The sequence below is a fragment of the Polypterus senegalus genome, chromosome 4, assembly GCF_016835505.1.
Source record: "Polypterus senegalus isolate Bchr_013 chromosome 4, ASM1683550v1, whole genome shotgun sequence".
NCBI lineage: Eukaryota > Metazoa > Chordata > Cladistia > Polypteriformes > Polypteridae > Polypterus > Polypterus senegalus.
In genome coordinates, this window is record NC_053157.1 from 155,104,839 (window position 1) to 155,116,845 (window position 12,007).

Consider the following 12,007-nt stretch of genomic DNA (forward strand, 5'->3'; position numbering starts at 1 on the left):
ACTTATTTTTTTCCCATTGTTTATTTGTTCTATGATTTGATTTCATGAAGTCGCTAATTCAGCTAAAGATTGATATTTCCAGTTTAAACCCCAAGTGTTCCCAGAAGCATTTTAAAGCTTTCCAAAACAGTAGGATTACAAATATTTTATAGCATTAAAATTGAAAATGCATTAAACAACTGTGAAATGAAAGTAACTTATATTAACAAAGCAATATCAACATTATATCAACATTTTCCATGTAAAATAAGGATTTATGACAGATTAACCATTCATTAACCCATTTAGACAATACTGACTTAATTGAAGAGGGCAATTATTATTAAAATGACTTTGGTTATGTGCTCCATCATACTTTGCTCCAGATGCCTTAAAAGAATGTGCCAATCTCAAATTCACAATTTTAAAGGAGAAATTAGGCTGACTTTACATTAGTAGCCTTCTTAGAATTAATGATTACCCCTAGAAAAACAAACAAACAAAAAAAAAAACGGTTATTACATGTAACAGAAACCTGTTAATACCAAAATGTCCAGATAATTACAGTAGGAAGGTATGTCTTGTGCCTGCTACTGTACTAATGCAGATTTAGACACATCCTTTGTGTGACATGTTTTGAAACAGTCACCAATGCACAACCTGCGTGTTTCTTTGTACACTTATGTTTTTTTTTTGTGTTGCTTGAGCTTATAAGGGTAGAATGTCAGCCTGATCCACATAATCGATGCACTCCTTGTGTTATTGTAGGCTACCACAGCGCAAGGCTTAGTGACTGCCATATCCTCCCTTACAGTTTCTGCATTATGAGCAGTGCTTAGGTGGCTAACGTCTTTCTTTCTTTCTACTTGATCGCAATCATTTTGACTTTTTGCCACATACCTACTTGCACCACGGTGAACCTTCAAACAATCAAATTCACCAGTCCTATTATTGGCGGTTTGGTTGTACAGTGCCATGTGCACAAGTTTCCCTGTCTGTGTTGATGTCTGATGACCAGTTGATTCAACTAATCATTGAGTTTCGCTTTGCTCTCAAACTGGTTTTACAGAGCCTCATTTATACTTCATTGGGTTGTGATTGAAGACTCTGCCCTCCTCTTGAATATTGATGAGTTAACTTAGAGTGGCAAAACACATTAAAATATTCATGATATTTTTTTGCAGCATAATATTATTTTATCCACAAGATGGCAATAGAATACTATCCCAAACTTTATTCAGGTTCAAGTCTCTACATTGGATTATAACAGCTAAATTCCCAGAGATATTCAGGATTAACTGTATTTATATAAAATTCCAACCCTGAGAAGGAAGTTAAGTAATTAAACATTCTGAAGGACACAATGAGTAAGCTGACATAAAGTGTTTTAGGGTGAATTAATATTTCAATGATGCAAGTCACTTTGAGGAACCAATCTGTTGTAATTATTCTGGAAGAAAAACATTGATTTTTTTTTCCGTCAGTTGTTCCACTATACAATTAATAGCTGTGTGTTATTTTATTTGTAGGACAAAGTGGCCATTGTTCAATTTTGTCAGACAGCCGGGGCTCTCACTCTTTGAAAATGAACAGCCTTAACAGAGATCCAGAGATGTTGGCTGAAAATGCAGCCATGTCAATGTTGTTTTTCTTTATATCTGCTTTCTAGATGTACCATTTTCATTTGAAGCAGATGGCAGCAATAAAGTCATACTCTTAACTTCAGGAAAGGTATCCTGTAGTGTGTCTTGGGCAGTGGGAGAGACTAGTGGAGAAATGAATCTACAACAAAGCACTGGAGTTCAGAGGTAACTCTACACCTTGTTTCTTTTTCTTATGTTTTCAGCTTGTCAAACTCACTTACAATTTAGTCACATGTAAAGATACTTGTTTCAAGTAAATTTAAATCAATAGTGCATTTTCCTTTTCCTATTTTGATTGTTGGCACAGAGCACTGGGTTCAGATCCCAGCCCCATCACTGTCAATGTTCAGTTTGCATGTCTGCAGTAATCCTGCATGTACTGTATATTAGGTGAGTCTGACCATCGATGAAGTGACATTCCAATCATGGTGTTGTTCCCCCATTGACTATAAACTAAAGGGGGTTTAATGGAGGAATGGATGAGTGACAGCACAAAACACTATCATCTATCAAGTAGAGAGCTGAAACTATTGGCCAAAAGCAAGTAATTCTAGTTTTACCATGAGATATTTTCAAGTCTCCTCTTAATCATATTCAGCCCCACACATGGTAATCTCACCTCTCATTTGTGTGAATACTTTTGACAGACACAGTTCCTGCTCTCTCAGCTCTTATAAATTTTAATGTTTTCCTCACTTTAAGTTCCCAATTAAAGAAGACATATTATGTCCAAATCTTATTGAAGAATTTCATCACGAAGGGTTATCAACAGTAAAAATGAATACAGGGCAATCCTAGCACAGAGAAACGAGGAAGCCAAACGAATTAATGCCAAAAATGTTGATTGGTTACACAGCAAATTGGTTAAATGCGTATCAATATACTATGCTGAAACAGTTGGTGGTGATCGTGTGGAAGATAAAAACATCAACTTACAATATCCTGAAGAATATCTACAACCGTTAACACCATCCGGTCTTCCTCCGCATAAATTACTGTAGAAAGAAGGATGTATCCAAGAAAGGTAATGTAGTAAATCTTCAGGGGATAACATTAGACAACAAAGAAGATCTTGATATGCCATTCGTATTAAAACGTTTACAGTTTCCTGTTAGAATAGCTTTTGCAAAGACAATTAACAAATCTCAGAGCCAAACATTCGAAAAAGCCATTTTATTTAATAGGGAGAAAGAAATGAAATTCAATCACGGGCAGTTGTACGTTGCGCTGTCACGATGAAAGTCAAAACATAGAATCAAAATTCAATGTGATATTGATGAAAATTTTATTTAAAATTTTTTTCATTGAAGTTTTACAGTAAAAGTGTATGTTTAAAAAGCCAAACAGAACGGAATCATATTATGCAACGAATAACTCTTAACGCAACATGAAACATAATCCTCTTTCAAATTATTACATTTTACTATTTTTAATATGGTTAATTACTCACTGCAATGTAAAATAGTTGTATTATGAATATGTAACAATTTCCATGAAAATAATCTGTTTAAATTGTACATCCACATCCCCATACGCGAGCGGCAGAACCGCAGAGGCTAGCACATAGTGCAGGCCCGGGGGTTGGCAAGCGGAACGAGCAGGGGGCAAACCCCCCTATTTAAGTGTAAAAATAAAATTGAGACTTATTAGAAATTTCCAGTAGAACTATCATGGAGGTACTGTAGCTAATGGAGTATCGTTACACTTCTGTCATTTATATCTGCTGGGAGGGTTAAAGTTCCCATGTTTTGGCATAAAAATTAGGAATCACGTGACACAATGACACAGTCACCTGACTTAGGAAGAGTTCAGTTTCATTAATCAAGTGTTATGATTCGCTGGATTGTCCTCTTCTAAGGTTCCACTCATATTTAATATGCTTTAAGCCTAATTATTTTTAATTTTCTCTAGTTCATTTACTTACTAGCCTATTTTATTTACTCTGGAATTTACATTTTGCAATTCCAAACACTGTTTGCTGAGTATGTTACCAGACTTCTCCTTGCCATTGCTGTGAGGTGCATGTGCACCCTTACACTAGATTGTATCATCCTGGCAGCCATCTGTTAGCGTCCTAATTGGGTTCAATTTGCTCTGATTCTTTTTAGACAATGTTAGCTTTCCATTATTCATCTTATGTTAATTACATAATTTTCACTTCACATCACATTCTGTTTTCAAGAATGTCTTCCTGTTGCTATGTTGTTACTGCAGATGCAATTATTCATGACATGCCTGATGTCATTTCAGTTAAGGATGAGGGTTTGTGGTAAATTCCAATATATAACATTCACTTAAAAAATAATGGAAATACGCTTTTGCAGAATGTATTCAAAAGTGTGTAGAATTTCAGGTTTCTCATTAAGGACTCTGAAGTGCAGTTTCTGGTTCTCACCTCCTGATCAATGGATCCACTCTTGTCTTAACATTATGGTTTCTGGTTACTGCTTACTTAATCTCAGTCTCCAGGAACTCTTTTCATGATGACCCACTCTTTTCATGTGAAGACACGTTTGTTTGTCATATTTCAATGGAAAGGCTAAATAATTGGAAATGGAAGTTTTTTTTAAACCTGATAGAACAAAATTTTACCAATTGACCTTTGCTTTTTTGTTGACTTTGTGAGTTGTTTTCATCCTTACAAGATGATTAATATTAATTGCAGTTTTGTTTGCTGACCTTGCCTCCTTCCAAGAACGATTTTATCGGAATGATTCTGTAACTATACCGCTCCAAAAGGAAATCATTCAAACTGTATAAAGCTTGGCCATTTTATGGACAAATATGTACTGTCATCATAGCTACCTGCGTGACAGTGAGAGAAGAAGAAAGCAAAGAATTGGAAATGTTGTTGAAATAACAGTGGGCCAGTAAACGTAAGACTTTAGGAGCTTTTAAATACAATGGAAAATATTGAAAGTAAAACTGTAACATTAAAAGAAGCTTAAACATATTTATGGAAGAACAAAGCTAAAAATTAATCATAAAATTACCGTACAATGCCTTATGCCATTTTGGACACCCCATGCCTTTTATACAATATGCAAACTCTATGCTTTGTTAACGCCTCCCTTATATAAGTGCCAACTACAACATTTTACCAATTTTTGTGTCCAACTTCATGCAAGGAATGCATTTTATTTGGTAAACTGGTCTTAGTACTGTGGTATTTACAATATCTCTAATGATATCAGTGGATCCAAACTGTAATACGGTCTAATGAACACTATAAGTGATAAGATACATAACACACTAACACTTGAAACATAACACATTTCATTTCTTGTCAAATATTTGCGGTGATTTGCACATTTGATTGTGATATTGCATGTTATATACACTCATATGAAAAAGTTTGGGAACCCCTCTCAGCCTGCATAATAATTTGTTCTACTTTCAACAAAAAAGATAACAGTGGTATATCTTTCATTTCCTAGGAACATCTGAGTACTGGGTGTTTTCCAGACAAAGATTTTTAGTGAAGCAGTATTTAGTTGTATGAAATTAAATCAAATGCGAAAAACTGACTGTGCAAAAATTTGGGTACCTTTGTAATTTTGCTGATTTGAATGCATGTAACTGCACAGTACTGGTTACTTGTAACACCAAATTGGTTGGATTAGCTCGTTAAGCCTTGAACTTCATAGACAGGTGTATCCAATCATGAGAAAAGGTATTTAAGGTGGTCAATTGTAAGTTGTGCTTCCCTTTGACTCTCCTCTGAAGAGTGACAGCATGGGATCCTCAAAGCAACTCTCAAAAGATCTGAAAACAAAGATTGTTCAGTATCATGGATTAGGGGAAGGCTACAAAAAACTATCTCAGAGGTTTAAACTATCAGTTTCAACTCTAAGGAATGTAATCAGGAAATGGAAGGCCACAGGCACAGTTGATGTTATGCGCAGGATTGTGAGAATGGTTACAGACAACCCACAGAGCACCTCCAAAGACCTGCAAGAATATCTTGCTTCAGATGTATCTGTACATCATTCTACAATTCAGCGCAATTTGCACAAAGAACATATGTATGGCAGGGTGATGTGAAAGAAGCCCTTTCTGCACTCACACCACAAATAGAGTTGCTTGTTGTATGCAAATGCTCATTTAGACAAGCCAGATTCATTTTGGAACAAAGAGCTTTGGACTGATGAGACAAAAATTTTGTTATTTGGTCATAACAAAAAACACTTTGCATGGCGGAAGAAGAACACCACATTCCAAGAAAAACACCTGCTACCTACTGTCAAATTTGGTGGAGGTTCCATCATGCTGTGGGGCTGTTTGGCTAATTCAGCGACTGGGGCCCTTGTCAAAGTCAAGGGTCAGATGATTTCAACCCAATATCAACAAATTCTTCAGGATAATGTTAAAGCATCAGTCACAAAGTTGAAGTTATGCAGGAGTTGGATATTCCAACAAGTCAATGACCCAAAACACAGTTCAAAATCTACAAAGGCATTCATGCAGAGGGAGAAGTACAATGTTCTGTAATGGCCATCACAGCCCCCTGACTTGAATATCATCGAAAATCTATGGGATGATTTGAAGCAGATTGTCCATGCTCGGCAGCCATCAAATGTAACTGAACTGGAGAGATTTTGTATGGAAGAATGGTCAAAAATACCTCCATCCAGAATCCAGACACTCCTCAAAGGCTATAGGAGGCGTTTCGAAGCTGTTATATTTGCAAAAGGAGGCTCAACTAAGTATTGATGTAATATCTGTTGGGGTGTCCAAATTTATGCACCTGTCTAATTTTGTTATGATGCATATTGCATATTTTCTGTTAATCCAATATACTTGAGGTCACTGCTGAAATACTACTGTTTCCATAAGGCATGTCATATATTAAAAGGAAGTTGCTACTTTGAAAGCTCAGCCAATGATAAACAAAAATCCAAAAAATTAAGAGGGGTTCCCAAACTTTTTCATATGACTGTACTTATATTATTATGATATCGGCAGTTGTTACTCCCTGATTCATCGTCACAATTGAGAGTTATTATTTTTTGAAGTGTTCTTGATGTCAAGCTGGAGCTCATGCTTGTTTTCTGTTTTTTATTGCTAGCACTTTGAAGAAGCATGATATAATTTCATCTGTTCGAGTTTCTGCTTTACGTGACATGAAAATGCTGTCAAAATGGGCCTTAGAGTCGAGACTGGACCCAAATGACCCAAATAACACCAAACTATTGCAGATACTAAAGGTATTATACTTTAAAAGACATGTTTGGTTGTCTACATTTCTGTTACTTTTACATTTTACATTTTTTAACTTTTAGACAATATGTTGTATATATTTGAAATTCATCTACACAAAAGGTAGATTAAATATTTTTTTGCAATTTATTATAATTGTCAAATGATACAAATAGATTTGTACGCATGCAATCTTGTATTTAGCATTTGCTGTTGTTCTTATATCTAAAATGAACCTTCTATCTTCTTCTGTAATGTTCAGTTTGCCACGACTGGAGAGGTGCAGATCCCTAATTTCTTTAGACTGGAAGAACTGCAAGAGGAGTTTAAGTTTCTCAAAGATAAAGAATTTCAAAAATCAAAGAGGTTTAAGCTGCTGGAGCTACGGAATCGCGAGGTAGCTGAGTTTCGGAATTATAAGCTAATTCCCATCATGGAAAGGGAAATCCCAGATAAGCTCCTGCAGGTAACTTTTTATTTCTTTGGTTGTCACAAAATCAAGAAATATTTTAGATCCATAGTTCACATATGGGTATTAATTTAGAAATGAGACTGATGTGAAGTTAACTGCAAAAATCAAAACTTCTTAATACCATTTAAACAGCCTTCAATCGTTGATTAAAAATAATAAGATGAACATCAATATGCATCTTTCTTCAATTTGTATATTCTCTTTTGATAGAAATGGAACTACAAAGCTATTTCTTCAGTTTCCAGAACTAATTGTCACCTACTGAAACTTTCTGTCATTTATTACTACTTGCTTCCACTGTAACCACTGTAATCCTTGACTTCCCACACGTAGATTGTAACATGCCTTCTACTCTAATTGCCAAGGTTGCCATATATATATATATGCTATATATATATTTTATAGCCCACCCGGAAAAGCATTCCAGGTGATTGACCACCTGGTCCTGATTGTACTTCCAGGTGGGGCTGAAGACTTGTCCAGCCAGGCTGTTGGAAGCAGACAGCCCCCCCTAGCGGCCACCCCGGGCCCCAACCAAGCTGTGGAGGACTTCATCTCCCATGGAGCCCTGCGGGTGGTTGAGGAATCACCGTCGGCCAGGGAGGCTGCCACCAAGCATCCCGGGGAGGTATTGGACTGCCCATGGTGGCTCCCATAAGCAGCAGGGGCGTCCCTGCCGGGAATGGGACCCAGGTGTCCTTCACAATATATATATATATATATATATTCAAGAGATTGATTAGACTCATTATTTTTAGTTCCCTAGTAAAATGACCTCGACTGATGAATGAGAGATTTCATCCATGATGTTTGGGGGCGTATCTGCCAGCTATCACTAACAGCCAACTGCAAAATAATAGTTAAGTATCCAAAAATAACCAGAAATTACATTTTCTTTGTCCAGGACAGTTTGCTCTTCATGAAAAGTACAACTTTAACATGATTATTTTATTGCAAATGGGTTCTTTACTATGTTTGACTCCAGTTGAAGTTGTCCCCTATGAGAGGCTAAACAGGCCATTAATCATATATTTGTGTGTGTAATCTATTGGTTTACATGTGAACACTATTGGTTTATGAGTATTTAATATTGACAGTATTATGGCCTGTTTGTCCTCTCATACTTGTCACTGTTCTTTAAGTCTACCATTATTCACAAGCTCATTGACAAACTTGTGAGAAGTTAATTTTACTAAATGAAAAGGCAGAGTTAAACAAGCTCTTCTGTTTTTATCATAAATGAATTTGTTTTTTCCCTTTGTGTGCGTTTAAATACTAACTATCCTATCCGTCCATCATCAAAACATCTCTATCCATTTCAAGGTCACACAGCCTTTATACTGTATGTCTTGAGCTGTTTGCCATCTTCTCTTCCTCAGAAAAAACATAGATCATGTTGAGTTCCAACTACAAGACTACTTGAGCACCAATAAATATTTTGAAACCTTTCAGTCCTGCTTTTGATCTAGACAACGTTTTGGCAAGAGTTACAAACAATCTGCTTTGGGTTGCTGAGTCTGGACTACTAAGTATTCAATACCAATTCTCACACACTGCTAATGGAATGCTGGTCCTCTTTAGGTGTACAGGTACTGCTTATTCAAGGTTTAAAGGCTTATTTACTGTGACTAACATATTTCACACACTTAACTTATTCAGCTGAATAATTCCAGTTTATTTCTTACCCATACTGTAGGTATCAGTACTTGGCCCCCTATGTTTTTTACTTATCTACTTTCTCTTGGCTGCGGTGGGCTGGCACCCTGCCCAGAGTTTGTTTCCTGCCTTGCACCCTATGTTGGCTGGGATTGGCTCCAGCAGACCCCCGTGACCTTGTGTTAGGATATAGCGGGTTGGATAATGACTGACTGACTTTCTCTTGGATCAATTATGCATCACCAACATATTTAATTTCATTGTTATTTTCATGACATCCAGCTTTATTAGTAGCCCCAATAATAGATACCATGTCATATCTTCTCATAGAATCACAGCTTCCCTGTGTCTAAACATTTCATTGTGCAGCTAGGTTTTTTAACTTCCTAATAGGCAGACCCCACGGTGGTTCAAGTGAGTCTGCCTATAAGTGGGTCACGAAGTTAAAAATTCAGCTGTACAATAAAGTGCTCAGACACAGGTTCCAAAGTTTCACGAAAATCTCATCATCCCTCATTCTCAACACATGTGCTCCACAGGGCTATGTTCTGTGCCCTGTGTTGTACTCCCTGTATACAGATAACTGCACGTCTCCACAAGACTTTTAACATCATTGTCACATTTGCTGATGACAGAGCTGTGGTTGGCCTGATATCTAACAAAAATGAACTGGCTTAACTGGATGAAGTAGAGTGTTTGTCATACTGGTGTCAGGAGGATAGTCTACTCCTGGTATGTGATAGATAGATAGATAGATAGATAGATAGATAGATAGATAGATAGATAGATAGATAGATAGATAGATAGATAGATAGATAGATAGATAGATAGATAGATAGATAGATAGATAGATAGATAGATAGATAGATAGATAGATAGATAGATAGATAGATAGATAGATAGATAGATAGATAGATAGATAGATAGATAGATAGATATTTTATTAATCCCAAGGGGAAATTCACATAATCCAGTAGTAGTTTACTGATACAAAAAAACAATATTAAATTAAATAGTAATAAAAATAAAAAAGCAGACAATAACTTTGAGTAATGTTAGCATTTACTCACCCGGATGGAATTGAAGAGTCACATAGTGTTGGGGAGGAATGATCTCCTCAGTCTGTCAGTGGAGCAAGACAGTGACAAAAGTCTGTTGCTAAAGCTACTCCTGTGCCTGGAGATGACACTGTTCAGTGGATTCTTCATGATTGACAGGAGTTTGCTTAATGCCCGTCGCTCTGCTACAGATGTTAAACTGTCCAACTTTACTCCTACAATAGAGCCTGCCTTCTTAACAAGTTTGTCCAGGCGTGAGGCGTCTTTCATCTTTATACTGCCTCCCCAGCACACCACCATGTAGAAGAGGGCACTCGCCACAACCATCTGGTAGAACATCTCCAGCATCTTATTGCAGATGTTGAAGGATGCCAACCTTCTAAGAAAGTATAGTCTGCTCTGACCTCTCTTGCATAGAGTATCAGTATTGGCAGTCCGGTCCAATTTGTCATCCAGCTGCACTCCCAGATATTTATAGGTATGCACCCTCTGCACACAGTCACCTCTGATGATCACAGGGTCCATGATGGGCCTGGGCCTCCTAAAATCCACCACCAGCTCCTTGGTCTTGCTGGTGTTAAGGTGCAAGTGGTTTGAGTCGCACCATTTAACAAAGTCTTTGATTAGCTTCCTGTACTCCTCCTGCCCACTCGTGATGCATCCCACAATAGCAGTGTCATCAGTGAACTTTTGCACATGGCAGGACTCCGAGTCATATTGGAAGACTGATGTATATAGATTGAACAGGACCGGAGAAAGTACAGTCCCCTGCGGCGCCCCTGTATTGCTGCACACAATGTCAGACCTGCAGTTCCCAAGACGCACATATTGAGGTCTGTCTGTAAGATAGTCCACGATCCATGCCACCAGGTGTGAGTCTACTCCCATCTCAGTCAGCTTGTCCCTAAGGAGCAGAGGTTGGATGGTGTTGAAGGTGCTAGAGAAGTCCAAAAACATAATTCTTACAGCACCACTGCCTCTGTCCAAGTGGGGGAGGGATCGGTGTAGCATATAGATGATGGCATCCTCCGCTCCCACCTTCTCGTGGTATGCAAACTGCAGAGGGTCGAGGGCGTGGCAGACCTGTGGCCTCAGGTGGTGAAGCAGTAGCCACTCCATGGTCTTCATCAGATGTGACGTCAGAGCAACAGGCTGGAAGATATTCAGCTCACTAGGACGTGATACCTTTGGGACAGGGGTGATACAAGATGTTTTCCAAAGCCTTGGGACTCTCCCCTGTTCCAGGCTCAGGTTGAAGATGCGCTGTAGAGGACTCCCCAGTTCCAATGCACAGGCCTTCAGCAGTCGTGGCGAGAAATCTTCTCAGCTCTCTGCTCACATGGGCTGCTGTAATTGTGGGTGGGGATGTCTAACCTATGCGGGTATCAGCAGAAGGATGGTTGGAGGATGCAGTACACCGAGGTGAGAGTGGGTTAGGGTGATCAAACCTATTAAAGAAGTTGTTCATTTGGTTTGTTCTCTCCACGTCTGTCTCGATGGTGGCACGCTTCGAGCTGCAGCCAGTGATAATCTTCATCCCATCCCACACTTCCTTCATGCTGCTGTTCTGCAACTTCTGCTCCAGCTTTCTCCTGTACTGCTCTTTCGCCGCCCTGAGCTGGACTCGGAGTTCCTTCTGCACGCGCTTGAGCTCATGCCGATCACCGCCTTTAAAAGCCCTTTTCTTCTGGTTCAAAAGGCATTTGATGTCACTTGTAACCCCTGGCTTGTCATTAGCATAGCAGCATACTGTTCTTACTGGAACTACAATGTCCATACAGAAGTTGATGTAATCAGTTGTGCATTCAACAGCCTCTTCAATGTTCTCACTATGTGACCCCAGCAATATATCCCAGTCTGTAGTTCCAAAGCAGTCTCTCAGAGCCTGCTCTGCCTCAGGGGACCACTTCCTGAATGAGCGTGTGGTTGTAGGTAGCGCCCTCACTCTTGGTTTGTATTGAGGCTGAAGCAGAACCAGGTTATGATCTGCTTTCCCAAGC

At 38.5% G+C, this 12,007-nt stretch overlaps 1 protein-coding gene across 1 annotated transcript in view; it reads left to right on the forward strand.

The window, feature by feature from the left end:
• The window catches only part of LOC120528762 (coiled-coil and C2 domain-containing protein 2A-like), a 101,586-nt gene that overhangs the window by 41,125 nt on the left and 48,454 nt on the right, over positions 1 to 12,007 (forward strand). The window contains exons 17-19 of the mRNA XM_039752903.1: positions 1,649 to 1,787; positions 6,691 to 6,829; positions 7,084 to 7,287. Coding sequence (XP_039608837.1) covers positions 1,649 to 1,787; positions 6,691 to 6,829; positions 7,084 to 7,287 — 482 coding nt within the window. The remainder of the gene's footprint in view (positions 1 to 1,648; positions 1,788 to 6,690; positions 6,830 to 7,083; positions 7,288 to 12,007) is intronic.